The sequence below is a fragment of the Triturus cristatus genome, chromosome 12 (assembly GCF_964204655.1).
Source record: "Triturus cristatus chromosome 12, aTriCri1.1, whole genome shotgun sequence".
NCBI lineage: Eukaryota > Metazoa > Chordata > Amphibia > Caudata > Salamandridae > Triturus > Triturus cristatus.
Genome location: NC_140595.1, coordinates 750,254,004 through 750,280,584, shown reverse-complemented (window position 1 = coordinate 750,280,584; position 26,581 = coordinate 750,254,004). Strand labels below are relative to the sequence as shown.

Sequence of the window (26,581 nt, the reverse complement as noted above, 5' to 3'; positions counted from 1 at the left end):
TATTATAATTTACTCTATTTCTCTAAATTGGTTTGGGATTTTTCTTGTGTTGTGTTTTAACTTTATAATTGCTTGTGTGCTGCATTAGTTTTTTACTCATTGACCTCAAGTTAAACCTTACTGTTTTTGTGCCACCCTGTCAAGGATTATTTTTTGTCACCTGAGTAGGGCTTTCACCCTCTCAACCAGTCCCCAATTTCGTATACCCAATATAGGGGGAAAGAAGGTCATACATGTTGCATGGATATATTTTATGAAGAAAGTTATGGAAGCTTACGCGCAAACTTCAAATGAAAATAGGGCTCAGCATAGTGGGGGACTCAGAAATTCAGGGGTTAAGACGATGATATCTATAGTGTTTAAAATAATAATTAGATTTTATATCTGTGACTGAACTGATTTTACCTTAAATGTGTTTCTCTAGGAATGATACATGCTGAAGTTAAGTTAAAAACCTTGTTGCGGATGTTAATGAAAAAGGTTTCCTCATGGTAATGAAGTGTATGGCTTTAGAGAGATGCATCAATATTCATCGAAACCAAATAATGTTTCCCTTTCTAATGGTGATCTGTATGATGCCACAACATGTCTGTCAGACTCTCATAACTGGGTGTCACCTGCAAAGACCTGAGGTTACTGGACTGTCACAAGATGGAGATATCCTCATTGGTGGAATTTTTAATGTACACACAGAAATACAGTTCAGAGAAATCACCTTCACAGGAAGACCAGACGCAATCATTTGCCAGAGGTAAGATATTCCTTTATTATAATTGTTTTATTTAAGGCAATGATCTGGTCTCTAATTTTGGATTTTGTTGCAGTTATTTTAATCTTGATAAGCTGTTTTTTTTCTCTGCTGGGCTGAGAGGCAGTTTTCTTATCTACATCAGAAAATACAATTGTAATATCAGGATTTGATTGGAAGAGAGATTCTCAGAATCAAAACATGCTCTTCAAATTTGTTTTAGTTCCATTTTGTTTTCTCTTTACTTAATGTTCCTTCTCTTCCACAGTGCATGTAGGCATTTTCTGGTGTGTGAATTCCCTTGCAATCAAGTGTCTCCTTGATTTTTTTGTTGATTCTTTTTTTCCTTGTAGTGGAATGACTCACTGTGCCCCCTTTCATTTTCATCACTTCCTTCCCATTTTTTAACCAAATTTCACCTGTGCCAACCTCCCTTTTTATATTTCTTTTCCTCCCTTCTAAGATCTTGCACTCAGGGACCGTTTTGGCTGTCTCTCTAGACAGCCCAGACATTTCAACCATTAAAAGCATAGCTCACTGGATACCCCTTTATAGCCATTTGCTCTCTTGCACTGTGACTATGAGTGACAGCATTTGTCCAAGTCACAAGTGCATACCCATCTTTAAAAAGTTCACTTCCTTATTTTTAGTCACCCATGTGGCTTCAACTATGTGTTCATGTTCTTGTAAGTTAAAAAAAATAGTATATTGTCTATGCACCATTAAGAATCCTATCTTTCTGTTACGTGCATTAAAAGTAAATAGGATTTTTATATATGCTCTATGTAGATGTTTATATAGGTTCTAAGTACACATTCCTGCTAGGAGGCAATGGTATTTCTCCATTAAAATGATGTGCAATAGATTAATCTTTTAATTTTCATTGCAAGAATATGGTCACCAAGTTTCGGTTGCATGTTATCTTTTCTTTTCTGTTCTTTTCTTTTCCTTTCTTTTTGTTTAATATAAATAATCACTATTGTCATAGCAGGGCCTAATGGCTTTGTCAATGCTGGTTTTCTTTATGGTGATATCCACCTGTTCTCACTCTCGTTGATTCCTCCCGCTATACCTGTCCATTATTTTGAAATCATAATTTTAGGGAATATGTGACGTTGCAACGTGGTCGTTGGACCGCAGTACTCTACATCGCAGTTATTACAACGCAAGTCATTACAACGACTTGCGCTGGAGGACGCTGGATTTAGGAATAGTATGATTTACTATTCCAACTCCAGCCTACGTAACAGTAGGGAAGGTGTTGGAATAGTAAATCATACTATTCCTTAGTGTAGAGCGCGATACAACGCAAGTCGTTGTAATGACTTGCGTTGTAATGACCGCGAGGTAAACATACCGCGGTGTAGCAATCGTGTTGTATAGGTCGCTTGCCAATTTTAGGTAGGGTTCAGTGTGTGAAAGATTTGGTTTTGTCAACTGCAAATTAGCATGGAATTTGGCAATGAGAGTTTCTCAGAGTTGAGTTAGTTAAGGTTAAAAAATCAGGGGGGGGAATGGACCACTTGTCCTGTGTAGCCAGGGTCTTTTTTGTTCTTAGTTCCGTCACAAAAGTACCCTAATAACTATACACAAGTGCGAACGCGGTATGAACTGGGTCACCGCTCATGTGTAGTAGTACAGCATCATCATAGGGTCTTATTGTATATATGCTGTCCTCCGCCAGGAGGAAGACCAACTGGTTGTGCAGTAGCGTCCAGGTATAAAAAGGGGTGGTGAAAGGTGATGAAATCAAGTGAAGTTAAAAAATCTCTAAATCAGTTTTTCTGTTGTGATTTTATTCTGAGAATGTTGATAAGAGAAAGATAAAAAAAGGTTCAAGTACGGTGGGGGACCGGGTTACTGGTCCGTCGTACTTTGTCAAGTAGTGGGGGTCAACATGTTTCAGCCTTCTGTCAACATCTAAAGGCTTTCGTCAGGACCGTAATAAAGGAGGGCGCGTTCTGGCTCCTTGTTTAGTGAAAATTATTCACTAATCTAAATTCGCATGGTCAGATCCTAGGTATCTGTACCTTTTAAACATGGTAATTGTACTCTCGGAGGTACCGATCGGCGGTATCACGGGCAGAGCAAGCACAAGTTCCCGAACGTGAAGGAATCGAAATACAGTTCCTCTCGTACCTCTCGGTACCTCCGAGAGTACAATTACCATGTTTAAAAGGTACAGATACCTAGGATCTGACCATACGAATTTAGATTAGTGAATAATTTTCACTAAACAAGGAGCCAGAACGCGCCCTCCTTTATTACGGTCCTGACGAAAGCCTTTAGATGTTGACAGAAGGCTGAAACATGTTGACCCCCACTACTTGACAAAGTACGACGGACCAGTAACCCGGTCCCCCACCGTACTTGAACCTTTTTTTATCTTTCTCTTATCAACATTCTCAGAATAAAATCACAACAGAAAAACTGATTTAGAGATTTTTTAACTTCACTTGATTTCATCACCTTTCACCACCCCTTTTTATACCTGGACGCTACTGCACAACCAGTTGGTCTTCCTCCTGGCGGAGGACAGCATATATACAATAAGACCCTATGATGATGCTGTACTACTACACATGAGCGGTGACCCAGTTCATACCGCGTTCGCACTTGTGTATAGTTATGAGGGTACTTTTGTGACGGAACTAAGAACAAAAAAGACCCTGGCTACACAGGACAAGTGGTCCTTTCCCCCCCCTGATTTTTTGTACTTATGAAAGGAAGCCGAATGGATCACAGCTTCTCCTTCCCTCCCCATTGATTATTTCTTAGTTAAGGTTAGAAATTAGTTGAGATACATGTACTATGAAGAGTACATTCTTTGATGTAACACATGGATTTTTCTGTCAATTGTTTGCAGAAATTAACCACTATTTTGCTAAATCTGCAAAGCCTGCAGAAAATTTCACAGTAGCAGTAAGTTTAGTAAAAGGTGGTTTAATGTCTCTTTAAATGTAATGTTCGGAGAGTCTCACAAAATTCGAGTATATAAAAAAAAACTAACCTATGGAGGAACTAGGATTCAATGAAAGTTCGTTGTAATCACCTTGTTAGAAAAACAGACTCTTTTTCTACAGACCCCTCACACACCAGGGTTTCCCCTAGGTGGCATCCTCCATCATTGGGATTCCTCTCAATCCTCTACAGATTGAGGCGTGCTGCAACTTGCGAACTACGTAGGAGCACTCAGTTATGGATTATGTGAGGTGCAGTGATATGGAGTGAAAGGAAGATAAGTCTTAAAAATATCTAACTAGTGAGCTACTGCCAGGGAGAAACCTGACCTTAATGAGTTTGGTTCACCTAGTATTACGTCTGTGTCAACATGTTTCGAGCTGTCCCCTACAAGCTCTTCATTAGGACTACACGGGGTCTAGCCCCGTGCGTACCACTCCTACTAAATCCTATAATGAGGATACAGTGAAGAGCAATCCTAATGTGCATGCACAAAATACATACGGTTACTTAATGATAAAACTGCTTGCCCACACCCACAAAGATATCCATGTTACTGGCCCAGAAAATCTGAACAGCTACTTTCACTTCCACTTCCCTTCCAGACACCTCTGCTGTGCCAGTGTCTCACTAGTGCACACCTCACACAGACAAAAGCAGGCACTGTGCCTTCTCGTACTTGGCCCCTAAAGCCTGTAACAATCTCCCCCAACACATCACAGCCTTTTTTTTCTTCTTGACTTTCGCAAGAAGCTGAAGACCTCACTTTTTGAGGTAACCTCTAAAGCTGGCCTCACACATGCTACAGAGCACCTGGATACCGTCACGGGTGATTCGTGTGCAAAAAAAGCGCTGATAACATCACGTAAATAGCAGCACGAATGGGCAGATACAAAATGATGACATCTACTCATACTGTCATCTTTAGCCTTGGGCAATAAGAAATCAAATTAGGATTTCCACAAAGAGTTTCAACACATTTATTTTACAAATTAACCACTGGGTGGGGTGGTCTGATTGCAGGAAACCTAGCTTGTTCATCTCATAAATTTGATCTGCTATTTGGAAGCCTCAGTATTTGTCCTGAAGACTCAGTATCTCTTTGAAATCCGGCATCATCTGAAATACTCATGTTACATTACTCAGAAATTGAGGTGCATTGATAATTGTTTTATGGTTCAGTTATGTATCAATATTTGTTCTGGCATAAAGTGATTTATACTGAAATGGTTTGTACTTCCTCATAAATTTAGCCTCCTATACATTTTCAGGCTTGGCTTGCTCAATTACCAGTGGCTTCAGGCAATGGTGTTTGCCATTGAAGAGATCAACAGGAACCCTGACATCTTGCCCAATGTCACACTGGGATTCCGCATCTACGACTCTTGCTTGATGCGGCAGCGGGCCCTGGAGGGTACCTTCTGGGTCCTGACGGGTATGGGGAAGCTTGTACCAAACTATAGATGTCTAATGAACAATGTCCTGGCAGGCATAGTTGGAGATGCTGGGTCATCATGTTCAATCGCTATGTTACGAGTCTTGACCCTTTACCGGCTCCCACAGGTATGAAAGTGCCTCAATCTGATCACCAGCAAAATCACTCTTGTATGTCAAAATAATCCCTGATACTGTCTGTAATGAGATGTGATAGAGAGTGGGTAAAAGCAAACACACAGTGCCAAGTTCCCAACACATTTTTTGTGAGGAGTTGCTTCTTACTTCTGGGTTAGGTGTGCAATGTACCTTTTAATTCCTAGGAGTAAAACAGGCTTACTAACTGAAAAAGCCTTAGTAAATAGGTCTATAATATAGTACAAATATGAACTTGAAGGTTTCCACAGGGTTCCTGGATCCAAAGCCAGTTTCTACTGAGACTGAAAGGCCTCTGCCACACTGAACTTGCAGATTTCACTGCTCCTTCTGGCTAATCACAAGAGGCCTGGATTGGAAGAGTTATTAATGAGCTTGTGGTGCCTTTTACATGAGAAGTGTGGGGGCCAAGATGATGACGGGTGAATAATTGTAATTATATCAGAGCCCAGAGGAGAGAAATTAGGACATATGCCTCCATCAGTCAAATAAGTTATGTTATTGTTTGTTATGTTATTTTTTTATGTTTATGTCACATGTATTTGTATCGTACACAAATCATCCAGTAGGGCATCCTTGCATTGAAGCAGGAGAAGTATGGGCTGAGCGAGAGTCAGGGCTAGGTGAGCAGCCAGGCCTTCAATTATTGAATTTCACAAGAAACGTAAGCGGAGGCTCTGATGTGCAAGGGCAGTGAAGTAGGGAAAGGCATGACTGAAGGATCTACTCCACCTATGCTGAATGCGTGTGTAAGTATGAGTGTGGCTGAGAGGAAGTAAATGGTAGGTGTGAAGATGTTTTTGCAATCGTTTGTGGATTGGGAGCCGGGTGGAGCTCTTTGAGTTGCAAGTGATGCAAGTGTGGGGCAGGAGGTTCAGGGTGAGTCTGGCCGCAGAGTTCTGTCTGGTCGCAGAGTCTTCTGGTCAGTTAGTTGTTGATTCTAGCATAAATTGTGTTGCTTTAGTCCAACTTGGGGCTGATGAGAGTGTGGGTGATGGTTTTGCGATGGTTGAGGGAGATTTGAAGACCTTCTTGTGCATTTAGAGGGTGTAGAACCAGAAGATGGAGACTGCATTCGCAAGGCTCGTCATGTGAGCTGGTTGTCTATTGTTCTGCACTCCTTTGCTTGAATTGCCGGGAGGGGAGTGGATCCAAGTTTGGCAGACCACCAGGTAGAGTCACAGAGCAAAGTGTTTTTGCTGAAGATTACTACTACTGTTATGTCTGTGTTGAGCTTGAGTCAGTTGGATTTTATTCATCTGGTGATTTTGATCATGCAAGTGGAAAAATTGTCCAAGGCGTTCAGCATCTTGTTAGAGAGGGAGAGTATGAGTTGGGTGTCATTAGCAGAGCATATGGTGTTGATTCCATAGGCATTGATGGTGCTGGCGAGGCGAGTCATATAGTCATTGAACAGAGTAGGGCTGAGTGAGGATCCTTGTGGAACTCAGCAGATGAAGTTAATGTGATCAAGGTGAAGGTAGCCAGGCTGACCAACAGAGTAGTGGCTGCTGAAAAGAGCAAATCCAGCAAAGTACATAACTTTGATGCAGACTTTGTGCAGTCGTTGGAAAAGGATGGTATGTTGAAAGCTGTGGAAAGATCCAGTATGAGGGCCCTACTGTCACCTCTGCCCATGATCATCCAGAAGTCATCTGTGTCAGTGATGAGGGAAGTCATTAAAATTGATGGTTTAGTACTTGTTTATCATCTTTTTTCCTGACGTTTGCTAAGTAGGGTAGCAGGCCTGTAGTTAGCTAGAGTCTTTGGGTCTGCAGAGGGTCTCTTGAGTAGCAGGAGAAGTATGGCATGTTCCATGTGTCCGGATATGTGGCAGTGATGAGTGCATTGTTCAATATTAGGGTGAGGGTCCATTCCTTTTATAAAGACATAGTGAGGGCAGAGGGCACTCCGGAGTATATTAACTGCATGGTCATTGGAGTTTCTTGAGTGGTGATGATGGGCTAGGGGGTCAGGGTGGTCCTATCGGTATTGATAGAGATGGACTGGAGGGCTGAGAGGATGGAAGGGTCAGATTGGAACTTGAAGTTTTCACAGATACCGGTGATCTTGTTGTTGAAGAATAGGATCATCTGGGGAGGAAAGTTCCGAGAGGGCTTTTGCTGATGGAGATTGCTGGCAGCGGAGTGAAATCTTTCACAGTGGCAAAGATTTCCTTGGTACTGTTGGTGCTGCTTTCGATATGGTCAGTCAATGAGTGTGAAGCATTTGTGACTCAGATTTGCTGATGGTATGATCATGAGGGCAGATTTCTATGTACTCTTGTTTGTGTCATTCTGACTTTTTCTCCATTTGCATCTAAGTTGCTCACAGTGGTGTTTTTGTGAGCCTGAGCTCTTCTGTGTACCAGTTTGCTTATGGTCTGGTTCTCATGACTTTGTTGTCTTTGAGAGAAGCCAGGCTTTCTGTGCAGGTGGTGATCCAGGCTTTGAAGCTGGAGATCAATTCGGGGAGGGTGTTGCTGTGTCTAGGTTGGTGGTGTAGTAGTTCGGATGTCGAGAATACTTTTGATATCTGGGTTCAGTCCCTTTCTGAAGATTTTGTGATAGTGTTTCTACAATGGTCTGGTATGGTTATGTTTAAGTTGATGAGGGTGTGGTCAGACTGGTTGATTTGTCTGGGCTTGTCTACAGTGATGTTGCTGAATCTGGTGAAGAAGACGTCCAGTAAGTGTCCAACAGTGTGTTTGGGGTCTTCCATTTGCTATTTGAGTATGAAGTTGGTCAGGTACTTGAGGTTGGTCATGTTGGACCAGTGAGGTCACCCAGGTGGTAGTTGAGGTCACAGTGGATGATAAAGGTGCTGGGGTCTAAGATCAGGAGTGCGACAAAGTCAGCAAAACTGCTGAAGTTGGTGCATGCATGGTACAGGAGGATGGTAGATGAGGTTGGTGCACAGGGTGTAGTTGGCGGTGATGAGAAGTTTAAAGGTCAAGTGCTCCACATTGCTGGTGGTAATTTCTGGTGGAGCATTGGATAGATTTTTTGAAGATGATAGCTATTGTACCTTTGGCTCAGATTCTACTATCCAGTCTTGCAATCTTTTATACAGGGAGCATTGTGGTGGCGATGATGGGGTCTGTTGAGGTACATAGCCAGATTTCAGTCAGGAAAAGCAGGTCAGGTGAGTGTTTGTGTAGCTGAGTACAAATTCTGGTGGCATGTTCAGTCAGGGGGCAAGTGTTGAGTAGTATGCAATACAGGAAGGCATGTGGTGTAGTTGGAATCAGGCGTGTGTGGCCATGAATGTTGAGTATGTTGGGTGTGTGTGGAGAGTCTAGTGGGTGCAGGAGGGTGGTACAGAAGAACACCAGTGTTGGGTGGTGAGGCACAATGGGAGGATAACCAGAGGTCCTGGAACTGGGCATGGCGGAGCACGTACAGGTGCAGACAGGCTTGCCTTTGTGTACCTTTGGTGTGCCATCGTCTTACCTGCTGTGCATGTCCACATTGAAGCCTCCATTAATAATAATTCTTTATTGTTTGGTTTAAAAAAAACATTTACAACTGAACATGCTAAAAATTGAATAATCAAGTTAACTATTATAAAAGTTTTAAAACAATTAATCAATAAGATAAAATTCAGTAATCATAAAAGTCTGGTAATTTCCAATACAATACATCACCCTGGATTTCATGTAGTTTCTGATTTAGATAAGTCGACTTTTAGTTCAGAATCACTACTCTGGCTAGATTGAAAGTTTGGCTTCAAGGAGTCTTGACGCTTTATGAACAAATTTCGCAAGCCCAATATTTAGCTTGATGTTAGCAGGGTTGAGGGCAGCCATTATTGCTTGGCGGCAGGAGCGTACACCCAACATAATACATTGGCCTCTCAGTAACTGCCATCTGGCTTGAAGTAATGCTGGGCATGCACAAACAATATGTTCCATTGATTCAATATGATAACCGCACAGCCTGCATGCAATGCTACTGCCCGACCGGCGCCATACCGGGAGATTCTTCAAAAAGGGCCATTCTCCCATCCTCAAGGCTAAAAACTTACGTTTCCAATAAAGTGCATATGTGCTAGACAGGTAGGGCAACTGGACACCCACTTCGTAGTTGGCAATTACCGCCCAGGCATGTCCCCTCTTTGATAGTGTTGCCCTGTCTGAATGGAAGGACCACAACCTAACAGATTTCTTTATAACAGATTTTAACACCAATGGAGAGGGATTTGAGTCCCATAGATCCTTTACCCCTAACAGCTGTAAACTGTAATCCAAGAGTTGTCGGTGCTTTTGGCTTGTAGGCTTTTTCTGTATTTCCTGCCAGAGTCGGGCCTCCAATGAACCCACCCTGGCCTGGCGCAGTCTATGGCACAATTTAACAAAAGCACCTGCCTCCACGCCGAGATGATCTTGGAGTCCCAGTTCTAGTCTCACCTGGGCTGGCGATGCAGATTTTGGCAGCCGGAAGGCTCGTTTAAAGATTTTTGTGATTAATTTATTTATCAATGTACTGGTTGTGCCCTTGGTGATCTCGTGACCATATGTCAGTGAGTTAATTACTTTGGCTTTCATTACTTTCAGCATAGGTGTAAGGCTGGGACCTAATAGCTGGTTTGTCAGTTTTGCGGCGGCCACCTCTAATGAAAGTGCCTCCATTAATTGAAGACAGTTTTGGAAGGAATCCAGTGATGTCACTTCCTTTAGAGATGTTTGATGGGAAATCCAGGGATGTCACTTCCTGTGCAGATGGATGAAAGGAAAATACATAATATGACAATTAAGAAAAATAACAGACAACCAATATCCAGTGTTCCCATTCATGTTCTAATAATTTTTTACCTTCATGCTGCAAAAGTGAAAGCCATAATAGGTTTCAGGCAAAAAGAAATGTTATACTTGCAATTGAATATTTCAGTAAACTCCATTGAAGTCTTGGACTGCTGCTCATGTTACATTTTTTTAATGTAAGGAGGGTTCTATCTTACATTACCAGTGGTGGTTCCTCTTAATGGGTGGGCGCAGCAGGTGAACACAGATAAATTATTCAAATGGTCATTTACCATTTTATTTATCTGGCTGTCTACAGCATGAGTGTGATGTTGGGGGCGGTGCACATTCCTGAAGATTGCAGGATACATCTGCAGGTGCTCAGTGTGCATGTCAGATTGTCTGGCTCCATACAGCCAGCTAATCTGACATTCACACTTTGAACCTGTAATCCACTGTAAAACAGCAGAGGGATTACAAGCACAGGTCCCCGCCTCAAAATGAGCACTGGGTGAGCCTGCTCCAACCAATCCTGGAGCTGCTCTCAACAGCATGAGAGCAGCTCAAGGATTGGCTGGATTTAGCACTTGGCAGGAAGTCAACCTCTTCCCTTTCCTGATCATTCATGCCACGACTATCCCTGTTTCCACCCGCCTGCTCCTTGCCTGGAGAGAAGAGACATGGAGGAGCAGCCATCAGCATCACTGTAAGTTTTTTTTTCTAGTCATCATGCCCGCCCAAATTTCTAATGTTACTAGCCACCCCTGTACATTACAATTGTCAACAACAGGTATTTGTACAATTTTCCCAAATATCTTTGTTTTTAGCAGATTAAAAAACGTTTCTTAAATGGCAGCCAAATTGGCTCTTCAACTCCCCCTCAAGGTGTCCACTTTTGCAACACTGAGTAAAATGCAGTGACTTCCCATGTCTTACAGGATCAGTTTTAAAGTGATATGACAGGTCTTTTGAGCTTTTCACAGGTTAGGCCCACAATATATTTACAGACTTAGTTTCAGAAATATATTCCAACCTGGCAATTGAGATTTGCTTAGACTTTCTTTTTAAAGGCCCATAGAGTTAACAAATCAAGACTATTTGGCTGAATATGTTTTTAGTAGCAGCAAGGGCTTGAAATGCATTGCTGTTTTAGTTGGCAGGTGCTCCACAACTTTTGATCTTTAGGAAGGAAGTTAACACAGGGTTTTCCAGACAATAGGGCATTAGGATGGCAATAAGGTCATATTTAACAAGGTCTTGTACCTGAGACCACCAGGACACTATATGCCAGATGTACTAACGTTTTTTGCAGGCGCAAATGGGTTTTAGACCCGTTTGCGACCACAATGTGTGGCCCATGTACTAATCCTATTTTGCGAGTCGCAAATTAATTTGCGATTCGCAAAATAGGATTAGCTACTCGCTATTAGGAAGGGGCTTTCCAAGGGCGTTCCTTCCTAATAGCGGCTCCTGAAGCTATGTATGAACGTTTTGCGACCGCAATTGCGGTTGAAAAACAGTCGTAGTTTACCACCCTTCCCAGAAGTGTGGTAAACCACTCTCAAATGGGAAGGGGTGCCCGGGGGACTCCTTCCCCTTTGTGAATGACTCTAAAAATGTTTTTAAGGGCAGTCAGTGGTCCCAGGGACCACTGCCTGCCTGTAAAAAATTAAACTGAAAAGTTTCATTATTAATTTTTTTAATGCATCCCGATTTCCTTTAAGGAAAACGTGCTGCATTTAAAAAAACTGCTTCATTTAAAAGCAGTCCCGGACATGGTGGTTTGCTGACCCCAGCAGGCCACCATCCCTGGGAGTGCCTGCCATTCCCAATGGGGTCTCAAATTGTGACAGCCTCTTTAACATGCAATTTGCGACCCCACTGGGAATTGCAAACAGTGTCTCAGACACTGTTGTGATCCCAATTTGTGAGTCGCAAATTGCGAGTGGCAAATGCGATGCAATTTGTTACCCGCAAATTGGTGGGTTGTAGATCTGGCCCTAAACCTAGTGCCATTCGATTACTTTCAAAGTGACCTTGCAAAACGCTCAATGTGGCATTTCATTTGCAAAAAGGTTTTCCTTTTCAGACACAAACCGACGCCTTGGCACTCAATGTGGTCATAAAGAATGTACTACATGTTTCAGGTATAAATGGGGAACAACTTACCAAGGGACCAAATAAGTCATTTTAATTATTACATTTTTTGTGTGCACATGAAGTTATGACCTGTTTAGCAGATCCCAACTGCTTGGAGATAACACTGCCAGATATCCAGGATAATGAAACTGAAGGAACCACTCAAACAAAGGGATTTCCTTGTGCACAAACGAGTGCTTGCAATTAAAAGTGTACCTAATGAGTGCAAGCAATTTGTGCTCAACTTATATCAGTTATTACTAAATTTACTACATTTATCACTCATTTTCTTGTTAAACAGCATACTAAGGCCTCAACACAAAATTGGAACTATTGTTAACAGAGCACAAAAGTATTTTGTGACACTTTTACCAAAACAAAAAACCCTGAGTTTTCTCATAAATTTGGTCTTTTTAGTTAGAGAAAAAGCATGGGCTGGCTCACTACTGACTAGACCAACATGTGGTCGAGGTTGTGCCCTCCAAACACAATGTGCTTTTCTTTTAGTTGAGCAGCAATGTTTGCCAGAGATTGCATACAATATAATCAGCTTGCTGCTTATAATTAATTGGTCTTAAATTGCAGTGAAGTTGGAAGTCCAAAGCCGCATGTGAGACCACTGAGTTACGTTAATGTTACTTTTTAGGTGACTTCTCTTGAGGATACGTCTTTTTGGAGCTATTGGAAGAGGGGTAATTTATTTTTTTATATTTTTTATCACAACATCATTGTAATCAGAAATGTTTGACTTAGTACTAGTTTTATATATATATAATATATATAATTAAGTAATTTATGATTAACTTCTGTATATTGTTAGTTTAATTCCCTGTCTTTTCCATTTTTTTTAATGGAACCCTGTAGCAGCACCGAGGCTGGTCTGGACTACATTTAAGCCTGTTTGGCACCATTATAGTTGTATTATCTTTAGAATTGCAATGGTCTTACTCTTTTGTGGGTATGTGTTTTGTATTACCATCCAAACCGCTCCTAACATTTCCATACATCTACCAAGTTTTGAGTAATACTCCCCATTTTCTGACCACTTCCCCTGGTTATTCCCATTTTTACGACAAAATAGTATACTTGCATGTGCAGAGATCTCCACGCAGAAAAGATAGGAAAGCATCACCAGTATTCTTGCGAACTGCATTTTGTAGTAAGTAAATACTACCACTGAAGTACTACTTTATGTACTACAAAATGCAATATTTGAATTGGCCCTATGTCCTAGGACAACAGAAGCTTTGGGTAGAAAAGGGCATAAAAGGAGAAAGGATAGGCTTATACGTAGTATCATGGTTGGAAACTGGGGGGTATAGTAAACTAAGCTGTAAAGGAAAGGAGTGTAGCTTGAGTTCAGGTGGCCAAGCAACATGTGGTTTAAAATTTTGTTATACATAAGTTACATTATAGGCCTCCGATATTTAAGTGGAAATTCAATTTCAGGCCCCAGGATATGTTCATTTAAGGTATAAAGAACAAGAAGCCGCGCATGGTAGGTTACTGTCAGGCTATTACAGTTCACAAATAATAAAAATGATAAAATAAAAAAGATATGCAGGTAGAACTCTGATGGGTACAATATGATTGTCTTGATGTTTTCTTGGATGACTGCTTTGAAGAGAGTTGATTTTAGTTTTTTTACCAGGTTGTGCATAGAGCCTCCCAAGCAAAATGAAGCATAACAGCAGCCATCCTATTCGAACATCTTAAAAAGTCCCTGGTATGAGAAGTGTGCAGAAAAAGAGTGTGTTTGACTGACTGTTGCCCTACTTAATTGAGGCAGTGATGTGGGGCAAAGTCATAGCAAGGGTTGTGGTTCCACATTTTGCCACTTTCAAACTTCTTAATCTTGCTTTCACAGATCAGTTACTTTTCTTCAAGTCCCCTGCTGAGTGATCGCATTCAATTTCCCTCTTTTTTTCGGACAGTCCCTTCTGATGATTTCCAGTCCCGTGGGCTTGCACAGATGCTAGTACACTTTGGTTGGACATGGGTGGGCCTTGTGGCGGAGGACAATGACTATGGTCAACAAGGTGCCCAAATATTACAAGAAGAAATTCTCAAGGCAGGACTTTGTGTGGCCTTCTCTGAAAGCATCTTCACAAGTAGACCTGACAAGAATGCTTTTCACATTGTTCAAGTAATTAAAGAATCAACGGCCAAAGCCATTGTCATTTTTGCCAGTGATGCTGAGTTCACTCCAGTTGCCGATGAAATAGTTAAGCAGAATGTGATTGATAAAGTGTGGATTGCAAGCGAGTCTTGGTCAACTTCACCACTAATATCTGCTGAGAAGTACTCCAATATCTTCACTGGAACTATTGGATTCGCTATCCATAGTGAGGAGATGTTGGGTTTTAAAGAGCATCTCAACAAAGTGCACCCTTTACAGTCCCCTAGTGATATAACTGTCAGAATTTTCTGGGAAAACGCTTTTGGATGCAAGTGGTTGAAGGAGAAACATTTGCCAGGTTCTTTGAAAAATGAAACACCAGAGTGTACAGGGACAGAGAAATTAGATCACATTCAAATAGGTTATAATGATGTCAACAACCTAAGAGTTGCCTACAATGTTTACACTGCAGTCTATGCCATTGCTTCAGCTTTACAGGATCTCATGCTCTGCAAACAGGGACAAGGCCCTTCCCATCTGGCGAGCTGCTCAGATATTAGGAACTTCTGGCCTTGGCAGGTACACTTTTTACATTTTATATGTTGTAAGAAGCTATTCACTTTTACCTGTAATACATTATCTGGTGTATAAGTTGCTGATTTTGGGTCATTCAATGAATGGAATTTAATGATGAATGTATATTTGGAATGTATATGGCTCATAAAGTCCATGCTGAGATACTTGGAGAACTGTTCAACCTTACCACCAAGATATATGACCCACAAAGTAATTAAGTAAATATAATTGTTCTGTCTTGCATTACTGTGCTGAGAAATAAGTGAACATGCATCCCCTTGTATTGTATTAATGTGCAAAGTAACCAAGTATTTCTATAAATCTCTATGTTATGAATGTGAGAATGAAATAACATTTATTTAGAGTCAGTTTAGCAATTCAAGTTAGCAATATTTATATTTTATAAATAAAAATGTTGCTTTAAATTAACCAAAACTTGTTTAAAACTACAACTGTTGCTCTGTGCATAGTCCACAAAAAAGGCAGATGTTCCTGCTCTTTCTTTACAAAGACCTGCAGTGGTTGGGGCAATTAAATGATAATGTAATTGTCATTCCTTCTGAGAAGTTTGGATATCACTCCTTTGGGTCTGTCCAGACTTCAGCCCAAGCCCATTAATCGCAGTCCATGTTATAACCCTAGCCATAAGTCTTTCAATGCAATACATGGGGTATCAAGACCTACTAAATGTCCTCTATAAGTACTACAGTACAAGAGTTCAGTTCATAGGCCCGCTCCTTGTTCTGTGTACAATGCATGCCCTTATATCAGGCGCAATGAAAGAATATAATCACCAAGCCTATCAAATGTATGTATACAACTTTTTGAAACGTGGTCATTTTTCTCTCCCTAGGCCATATATGTATTAACCTAGGATAATGTACGTCCTTACAAATTCAGCAGTGAAACCCTCAATTGATGGAATGTTATATTCCCAATACAAACCTCAAAACTCCAAAACCATTCAAGCTGTGGATAGAAACACAACCATGATTTCTCATTTTCCACCAATGCCTCACATCTGGCATCATCGATGACATCTCACCATTGATGTATAACTGACATCATCAAATATGACAGGTCTGAAGATTTAGATTGAGGTATGTATAGGGCATCGCCACTAGCATTGCCCAAAATATAAAGTCAATAGTCCACTGATGTAGGCAGGTCCATCAGAAATGAAGGGAGCAAAACGTCATTATTCTCCAGCCCCTACACTATTTTTCATGGCCCCGTGCTCATGCTGAAACAATTATTTATATCTTTTCAAACAATGCTATCCTATTTAGTAATAACAAGTCACCTAACACAGCCAATACAACTTGAAGATCCCAGGAGCTGCTTCAGCTGTGTTTGCACTTTCCCTGTGTGATATCCTTATAAAACCTAGAAATAGATCCCTGTCCTATAAAGGTTCCAGCATCAGTTTAGTGATCCTAAAACCATAAACTCCTTTGCCATGCCTAGTATCAGATTGTGTCCTGTACAAACTTCACACTTTGTAAATCTAATGGCAGTGCTGCCACGCAATGCATAAAGAGTCAAGACCTTCGTAAATTATAGACAGAAAAAGGGAACTTCCATGGCATATATATACTCTATTCTAAAATGCTGAATCATACAATACTACCTTTAATTTTTGCAATAAATAAATGAGAGTATAAAGTCTCAATCTAAATAATATTTAATATACAAAAAATAGATATTACCCTTTATAACTTGTGAGTTTCTCGAAAATACATGTTAATTGAAGTGAGGAATTAAGTGAGGAAAGCAGTTCTGTGGAACAGGCTCATTAAGACCCAGGTTCATCCAGTGAAGGAAAACCCAGATGTGTTTACATGTGCTGCTCTAGCAATGTTCACTGTATGACTTACCAAAATTTGTCAATCAGAAATGAAAAATATGCATGGTCATTTATGAGGCATAGTAAGGTTCCTATCACTAAAAATAGGTATTGAAAATGTGATTGGGCGAAGAAGAATATTTAGCTAATGAAATCAACAAAGCAAATATTACTTCAGGCAACAAAATCAGTATTTTACAGAGGCAAATTATTAAGCTGTATAGGATTTACTGACACAAACACACTTATGTCTTGATACTATCACTCTGTGAGTGGGTTAGTCACCATATGTGTGGGACAATAAGTGAGTGTGTATGAGAAAGTGCCTGTGTAAATGTTCTATGAGTGACTGATTGTGAATCTGTAAATGTGCAAGCACGTTAATTAGTTGGACTGTAATCTTGTGTGACGGTATATAAACAATTCTGTATCCATGCCTAATTTGAGTCAAAGAGGTATGTGTGTGTCTGTGACAATGTGTGTCTGTGTGTGTGTGTGTGTGTGTGTATGTCTGTGTGTGTGTTTATGTGTGTGTTTGTGTGTGTGTGTGTCTATGTGTGTGTGTGTATATATACATACAAAGATTTGATAATCAATACTGTATTCATATTGGTAATGTAGCCTACATGTTAGGATGCAAGAGTCACAAAAATAGATTGAGGGTTCTTTTGTTCATAACTAATTCATGCCCCACAGCTGGTCATGAATTATGCATAGGGGAGTCTTGGGAACAATAGCAGCTAAAGAAAATTCTGCTGAAGTGCCCTCATATTTAGCACTCAGCACCTAATGCTCCCAAAATTCACTGACGATCGTTAACTAAGTGCCCATAACTAGTTGCAATGTAGTATAAACAAAGTTACAAATGATCCCAAAGACAATATCAAGAATGACATCATCTCTGACTGTTGGAAGATGGTTCATTAGTAAAGGTAAGTCTGCACCTACCACAGGCTATAAGGCCACCAATGCAATGTAAGGTCCAAACAAGGTCTCAATAAATTATTCGCTTGCCAAACCCTTGGTTGCTGGCAACGAGCAGGCAGGCTTAACATAAAAGTCAAATGTGTGAAGCATTTAAAAACACCAATACATTATGTAAGTTAGACACAACACAAAATAAAAATCCACAACCAATTTATAAAAATAGGAAATATTTGTATAATTAAAATGACACCAAGTTGACAATAATCCAAAATAGAAAACCAGAGATAGGAATTTTTTAAAACAAACACTTTCTGGTGCTTAAAAACATATAGCACAAACTTGGGACATTTGGTCGCGCTTGACCGGGATAAAATCAAAGTTTGAGGCTGACTGCGATGGAGCCCTGGTTGGATACACTAACTGGGAGGCCTTGGTCAAAATATTACCTTCACACTTAGAAACTTATCTGAAGGATTTTCTCTCGTTGTCAAGCGAGGCTCTTCTTCAGGAAAGGATTCGAGTCAACAATGGTGGCATGGCTCATTCAGGAGCCTCAGTGAAATCCTGAAAGTCTTAAGCTCTGGAGCTTGCAGTGGAACAAAACTGAATTCCAGGCTAGTTCACGGTTGAATGACGGTGGCTTGACTCTCGTCGATGGGTTAGTCACCTTATGGAGCTTTTACCAAAAGCTACTCCAAACTTCTCCAAACTTCTGGAATGTTTTCCTGAAGTTCCTCCTGAGGGTTCAAAGTGTCCACAACACAAACCTAAGGGTCTGGAAGTTCTGAGAGGTTCTTTGGAAGTTTGGGACACAGTGCACCTGGCCAAATCCTTAAAAGTCCACTTGATGCCCTCCAATATGGGTACTTCTTGGGGGAGATAGTGCAGGTGATCTCTGTGAACCTGTTGGTTTCAGGGAGTCCACTCCTTAATCCTTTTTGAAGCATGGCAAAGTCCTCAGGGATGTAGTGTGCAGCAGGAGCAGTCCTCGAGAGTGCAATCCTTTGGAGTGCAGACCAGAGTTCCATTAGGGCAGTCCTTCTTCTCCTTGCATTTTCTGGCAGAAGATCTGAGTTGATATGCAGCACTTACATATTTATTCAATGTTCTGGGGTGAATAGCAGGGAGGCTTCCTTGACCAATCGGGTAAAGGGAGCCACTCAAAAGCATGACACCTTTCTCCAAAGTGTGACATTTTCTTGTTCCACAAAGCATTGCACTTTAGAATTCAAGATGGAGATTTTCCTTCATTGGGACTAATAGCTGGCTAAATCTAACCACTGATGTGGCTCATTTCCCTTAACACTCCCTTTCCAGAAATCCTGCAAATTCCACTCTTAGGGCTCCCATCTCGCTGCAGAGTACAGGAAGAGGGGGTAGGCATGGCTGAAATGTTCTACTGTCCTGCTCTCTCTTAAGCCCAGTTTGATTTTCCCAATCCCGTCCTGGCGGGGCTCCCCTTTCAGATAAACTCTGCCTCTATGTAGGTCACTTAACACACCATCAAAGCAGTTTGGCTAAGCCTGTTAAGGCTGGCCAATCAGGAGAGGCTTCTAGAAGGCTGGATTTTGCCTCAAAGAAAGGAAAGTTATATAACTTCTTATCTGTATTAGTTATGATAAATTCAACAGTGGCAAGTTGTTGGATATATCATAACCAATCTGTCAAGTCCTTGAAATAATATTTTAGCTCACTCCAGTCAATAGAAACACCGTATTATAGCATTCCCATGTTAGCATAAGGAGCTAAATGGGGTACAAGGGGGAATAACGAAATTGGTAGATTTTCTCTCACCAGGGCATATAAAACATATTTTCAAATGTCCCTGCTTATTTTTACATGGCACCCTACCCTAGGGGCACTTACGGTGAACCTTGGGGTTGACTTATATGTAAAAATAAGTTAGTTCAATACTTTGGAAGTATTGAAATTTGAATGTGTCTATACTTTCGGTTTAGAAGCAACTTGCTAAGCAGGGCTGACTTTTAACCCCTTCGCTGCCATGCCTTTTCCCCCTCCTGTGCCACGCCCTTTTTTTGGCTATTTAGGGTAGTGTGCGCTGAGGCCCCTGTAACTTTTTGACCACATAAGGTATCCACGCCAAATTGCGTCCTTTTCTTCCAACAACATGGGAATTCTAAAGGTACTCAGGGTTTGTGGATTCCCCTGGAGGGGTCACAGAAATGAGCCAAAATACAGCAAAATTTAGTTTTTGGGGGGGAAAAATGGGAAAAACGGGCTGCAAATGAAAGCATCTGGGTTTTTCCCTGCAAATGTTATCAAAAAAGGGTTTGTGGGGCTGAAATCACCATTTTCCCAGCTTTTAGGGGATACCAGACTTTTGTCAGAACCCCAACATTGTTTACACAGTTTTGGCATTTTTCTGGGACATAGCCTTTTTTTGCTATTTTTTGTGCTTTCGAACTCCTTCCAGTTAATGGTACAAAAGCAATAATGGATCCTGGAAAGCTATACATTTTAGAGAAGTAGACAAAATTCTGAATTCAGCAAGGGGTCATTTGTGTAGACCCATCAAGGTTTCTTTATAGAAACTAACAGTTAAATATAGGATAAATTGAAAATTTGTTGAAAAAAAAGCCTTTTGTGTCAACGTTTTCACCAGTAACTTATTCTAATTATGAAAGCTCTTTAAAAGCAATATACTGTTAGATCCGCAGGACATTACTGGTTGTGGGGATATATAGAACTTGTAGGTTCACCAAGAACCCGACGAACCCACAGCCAAAAACTGAGCAGCAACTTGCAATGGTTTTTTATTATGTACCGGGTATATAGTAATTATTCTGTAAAAATGTGTACATGGAAAAATCGGTATGAAAGACACCTATGTATTTCTGAAATGGGAACAAAATATAGAGTTTAGAAACAGTAGATATTTGCACATTTCCGAAATTGGAAATACTCATCCTAGCATGAGAATTATCAGTCATTTTTTAGAATGACTTCTTTTTTACACAATGTCTTTCATTTGGAAGGCAGAAATGCATCGAAAGTCAATAGGTAATAACACTTCCTTTACAAATCTGAATTACCCTAAGTCTCCCGATAAAAATGGTACCTCACTTGTATGGGTAGGCATAGTGCCCACAACAGGAAATGGCTCAAAACCCAACGTGAACACACCACATTTTCACAATGCAAAATTACCCTTTTTTAGCAAAGTGCCTAGCTGTAGTTTTTTAACCCTAGCTCTGCCGGCACATAGGGAAACCTTGCAAGCCTATACATTTTTGAAAACTAGACACCCAGGGAAATCCAGGATGGGGTGACTTGACTGCCTCCCACCAGGTTCTATTACCCAGAATCCCTTGCAAACCTGAAAAATTTCCCCAAAAAACCACATTTTCCCCATATTACTCTTGTGGAAAGTTCTGGAATCTGCGTGGCTCCACAAATTTCCACCCACCCCGCATTCCCCAAAGTCTTCCGAGAAAAATGGTACCTCACTTGTGTGGGTCGGCTTAGTGCCCGCAACAGGAAACGGCGCAAAACGTAACGTGGACACACCTCAATTTCGCAGCGAAAAATGACCCTTTTTGGCAAAGTGCCTAGCTGTAATTTTTTAACCATAGCTCTGCCGGCACCTAGGGAAACCTAGCAAACCTATACATTTTTGAAAACTAGACACCCAGGGGAATCCAGGATGGGGTAACTTGACTGCCTCCCACCAGGTTCTGTTACCCAGAATACCTTGCAAACCTAAAAAATTGCCAAAAAAACACATTTTCCCCACATTTCTCTGGTGGAAAGTTCTGGTATCTGCGTGGATCCACAAATTTCCACCCACCCCGTGTTCCCCAAAGTCTTCCGAGAAAAATGGTACCTCACTTGTGTGGGTCGGCCTAGTGCCCGCGACAGGAAACGGCACAAAACTTAACGTGGACAAACCTCAATTTCGCAGCGAAAAATGACCCTTTTTTGGCAAAGTGCCTAGCTGTACTTTTTGAAACATAGCTCTGCCGGTACCTAGGGAAACTGTAGTTTCCTCAGGTCATGTTATTATGTTCCCTTCATTCTGTACCTAGCTGCTCAGCCAGTGTCAGTGTTCCGCGTAGAATGTTAGTGTGGGTAGAATGCTTAGATACTGTGTTGGACTTAGACAGTTGGGAAGATGGGCTGAGCAGCTAGGAGGCTGTTCCTGGTGGGGCTAATGCTGGGGCCTATGTTGGGGCCTATTGTGGAGCCTGTTCTGGGTTTACTACTTCTACACTTAAGATCTCAATAAACTTCATCTACTCCTACCTGGCCACGTCTACAGCGTCTACTTGTACATCCTGCACACGTGGGGCCAGCCCACTACATTTATGGCGACGATCATGTTATAGGGGGTAAGAGTCCTACCTATTTATAGGGGGTTAGAGTCCCACCTATGTCATTAGTAATGGGTACCAGTCCTATCTACTAAGTTTAAAGGGGGTTTTAGTCCCACCTTTACGTGTATGTTGGGTATCAGTCCTTTCATTTACGTTTTCGCTGTCTTCTGTGTGGGTAGCCATCTTTTGATGCCACACTGTGCTGTGTGTCGGTTTTACATGCTGCACGTGTCAGTGGGTTTCAGTCCCATGTGACGTATCATTTACATTTGGGTGTTAGTCCCAAACACGTGGGTTTTAGTCCCATAGTGTCCCTTACATGAGGGGTGGCGTTTTGAGTTGTCGTCACAGTTTTCTCACGTGAGAAGTACTTCCTTGGGTGTTGTTCTACCCATAGACATTTATACCCGTAGGATTCTACTCTGGGTATCATTTTCATTTGTCGTATGTGAGCTTTTATTTCACTTCTAAAAATTTTCCTTGTTCAGTATTAAGGGAAGGGGATGGTGTTAGTGTGTTGATCTATGCTTGCATCTTTCCTTTTCCTTAGTGTGTCTGTTTTCCCTCTCGTGATGTATTTCTACATGCATTCCTGGGTTTATGGACTATTCATATCTTGTGTACATTTCTGTATTTATTTGTTTGCTTATTAGTAGTTTGGGTTTATTTTAGGTTTTATTAATTTTCAGTGTAAAGGAAGAGGATGTGTAGTATCCTCAGGTCATGTTATTATGTTCCCTTCGTTCTGTACCTAGCTGCTCAGCCAGTGTCAGTGTTCCGCGTAGAATGTTAGTGTGGGTGGAATGCTTAGATACTGTGTGGGACTGAGACAGTTGGGAAGATGGGCTGAGCAGCTGGGAGGCTGTTCCTGGTGGGGCTAATGCTGGGGCCTATGTTGGGGCCTATTGTGGAGCCTGTTCTGGGTTTACTACTTCTACACTTAAGATCTCAATAAACTTCATCTACTCCTACCTGGCCACGTCTACAGCGTCTACTTGTACATCCTGCACACGTGGGGCCAGCCCACTACAGAAACCTAGCAAACCTATACATTTTTAAAAACTAGACACCCAGAGGAATCCAGGATGGGGGGACTTGACTGCCTCCCACCAGGTTCTGTTACCCAGAATCCCTTGCAAACCTAAACAATTGCCAAAAAACCCAAATTTGCCCCACATTTCTCTGGTGGAAAGTTCTGGAATCTGCGTGGATCCACAAATTTCCACCCACCCCGTGTTCCCCAAGGTCTTCCGAGAAAAATGGTACCTCACTTGTGTGGGTCGGCCTAGTGTCCGTGACAGGAAACGGCGCAAAACGCAACGTGGACACACCTCAATTTCGCTGTGAAAAATGACCCTTTTTTTGGCAAAGTGCCTAGCTGTAGTTTTTGAACCATAGCTCTAACGGCACCTAGGGAAACCTAGCAAACCTATACATTTTTTTAAACCAGACACCCAGGGAAATCCAGGATGGGGTGACTTGACTGCCTCCCTCCAGGTTCTGTTACCCAGAATCCCTTGCAAACCTAAATAATAGCCAAAAAAATACATTTTCCCTAGCTCTGCCGGCACCTAGGGAAACCTACCAAACCCACACATTTCTGAAAACTAGACACCCGGGGGATTCCAGGGAGGTATGGCTTGCGTGGATCCCCCAACGTTTCCTTACCCAGAATGCCCTGCAAACCTCAAATTTTTGTGTATTAAAGTTGTGGCATCACCGGGTTGACACAAATTTCCTACCACACAGCGTTCCCCCATGTCTCCCGATAAAAATGGTGCCTCACCCGTGTGGGAGGCCCAAGTACCCACAACAGGCAAGGGCCCACAACGTAGTGAGGTGACATAAAAATTGCCTACCTCAAAACAACCTGGTTTTGCAAGGGGGGTCACATGGGTTTTTGGCCCGTTACTCGGTGGCCACCTAGGAGAACCTACCAAACCCACACATTTCTGAAAACTAGACACGCGGGGGATTCCAGGGAGGTATGGCTTGCATGGATCCCCCACCGTTTCCTTACCCAGAATCCCCTGAAAACCTCAATTTTAGCTGAAAAAATCACCTTTTTCACACATTATTGTGTGGGAAAGTTGTGGCATCACCGGGCTGACACAAATTTCATACCACCCAGCGTTTCCCCGGGTCTCCCAATAAAAACGGTGCCTCACTCGTGTGGGAGGCCCAAGTACCCGCAACAGACAACGGCCCAAAACGTATTAAGGCGACATGAAAATTGCCTACCTCATAACGACCTGGTTTTGCAAGGGGGGTCACTTGGGTTTTTGGCCCGATGCTCAGCGGCCACCTAGGGAAACCTACCAAACCCACACATTTCTGAAAACTAGACACCCGGGGGATTCCAGGGAGGTATGGCTTGCATGGATCCCCCAATGTTTCCTGACCCAGAATGCCCTGCAAACCACAAATTTAGCTGAATAAATCACCCTTTTCACACATTTTTGTGTGGGAAAGTTGTGGCATCACCGGGCTGACACAAATTTCCTACCACCCAGCATTCCCCCGGGTCTCCCGATAAAAACGGTGCCTCACTCGTGTGGGAGGCCCAAGTACTTGCGACAGGCAAGGGCCCAAAACTTATTGAGGCGACATGAAAATTGCTTGCCTCAAAACGACCTGGTTTTGCAAGGGGGGTCACTTGGCTTTGTGGCCCGATGCTTGGTGGCCACCTAGGGAAACCTACCAAACCCACATATTTCTGATCCCCCAACGTTTCCTTACCCAGAATGGCCTGCAAACCTCAAATTTAGCTAAAAAAAACCTAAAAACAAATCCTTGGTGTTTAGTGGGCTTTCTGCCCCACCGAAGGGGCAAATTAGGGGCCGATGCCCCATCTGCCCCCCGGGGGGGCAGAAAAACTGTAATAATTGGGGGATGGGGTGGGGGCATGGCCCTGCCCGTTTTGGGCAGCCCCCACCCCTATTTTTACTTTTTTTTCAAATTCCCTGGTGTCTAGTGGGCTTTTTGCCCCCCCGGGGTGGCAGATTGGGGGCCAATGCCCCATCTGCCCCCCAGAAAGGCTGTAATGGTGGCGGGTGGGTGGGGGCATTGGCGTGCCCGTTTCGGGCAGCCCCCACCCCTATTTTAATTTTTTTTCAAATTCCCTGGTGTCTAGTGGGCTTTTTGCCCCCCCGGGGGGGCAGATTGGGGGTTACTGCCCCCATATGCCCCCCAGGGGGGGGCAAAAAGACTAAATTGTGCCAAAGTAATCAGGGGGGAGCAAAGGCCATTGCCCAAGGGGCCGCTCCCCCCTCCCTGGTGTCTAGTGGGTGGATCCCTGCTTGGGGATCGCCCTCCTGTGGCGATCCCCAAGCAGGGATCCACTGGGGAGGGGTACCATTTTAAAGGGGAGATTCTCCCCTTTCCAACGATACCTCTCCCGTCTTTCTACGTGCGCAGGGGGCTGAGATAGCCCCCTGAACACTTAGAAAGTGAAACTGAAATGAGCCTCTTGGCTTATTTCAGTTTCAGAGTAAATGTAAATGTAAATGTGCAGATATTTATATAGCGCAAATCACCAACCGGTCTCTAAGCGCTTGCTTAGGGAACACGTCCTGGTATTCCCCTGTGAGATAACCCAGCAGGGCATCCACAAGGTGAAAGCCAGGCATCCCGCCGCGAGGGGCCATTGTGGAGATTAAGCAAGCTATTGCCCAGAGTCGCAGAGTGTGAACCCATGAATCGAGTATGCACTGGAGCGAGAATTATCGAGTCCATGGACAATTTATGGACTCAAGACCCAGCCGAGCCGGGAATTGAACCCTGGTCCCGGGCTGACCTCTGCTTCCAGGTCTGCCTACTCTAACCAGTGAGCCACACTTCTCGTTCGCCCCGATCGTCATTACACTGAAAGCAGGGGGGGGGCCTCGGGAGCTGGGTAAGCTCTTCCCCAGCTCCAGAGGCTATTTTTAGTGAAAGGGAATCCCTCTGGTGGCACCAGAGGGATTCCCCAGGGAATGCCTCATGACGAGCTGGACTCGTCATGGGCACAGCGTGACTGTGCTCCATCACGAGTCCAGCTCGTCATGGGCACAGAAGTGGTTAAAAGGACAGCATGCAACAGACAGTGCACATTTAAGTGCCTCCAAGCTGCTGGGTCTCTGACCTCTAAACCTACATGCCTTACCATTTTATAGAGACTTACAGGTAGGTTGTCAGCGCAGATTGAAAATTGCACTTAATTACCATATACCTTTTTAATCAGAGGACTGTCCCTGTGCCTGGCTAGCAGAGCCCAGGGCGCTATCAGAGTCAGTTAAGACAAGTATTAGTCAGAAAATGGGCGTGATCAGGGCAAAATGGTTGACTTTCTCACACTGATATTACTGGTTTATCTCATATCACATCGCAGTCAACATTATTTTAGACACAACTCACTTCACCCTAGAGATAACTGTGCTCAAAGTGCCATCCTACACAGCAGGCTAGTAAGTCATTTCTGGCCTTGTCCAGCCCTCTTAGTTATACCCCCAAAGCATTTTGAGTTGGAGAAAGTCCTTCTTCTGGGGATTCGATGAGCAGGGGAGCTCCATAAGCATAAAATCTGCTAATTCAAATGTGATAGCATAGACTCATTTTATTT

At 42.5% G+C, this 26,581-nt stretch overlaps 1 protein-coding gene across 1 annotated transcript in view; it reads left to right on the top strand.

Annotated features, from left to right (window-relative positions):
- The first annotated feature begins 575 nt into the window (after positions 1 to 575).
- The window catches only part of LOC146782690 (extracellular calcium-sensing receptor-like), a 53,929-nt gene continuing 27,923 nt past the window's right edge, over positions 576 to 26,581 (top strand). Inside the window, exons 1-3 of the mRNA XM_085637184.1 lie at positions 576 to 751; positions 4,981 to 5,272; positions 14,047 to 14,877. Of these exons, the coding sequence (XP_085493310.1) occupies positions 576 to 751; positions 4,981 to 5,272; positions 14,047 to 14,877 (1,299 nt within the window). The remainder of the gene's footprint in view (positions 752 to 4,980; positions 5,273 to 14,046; positions 14,878 to 26,581) is intronic.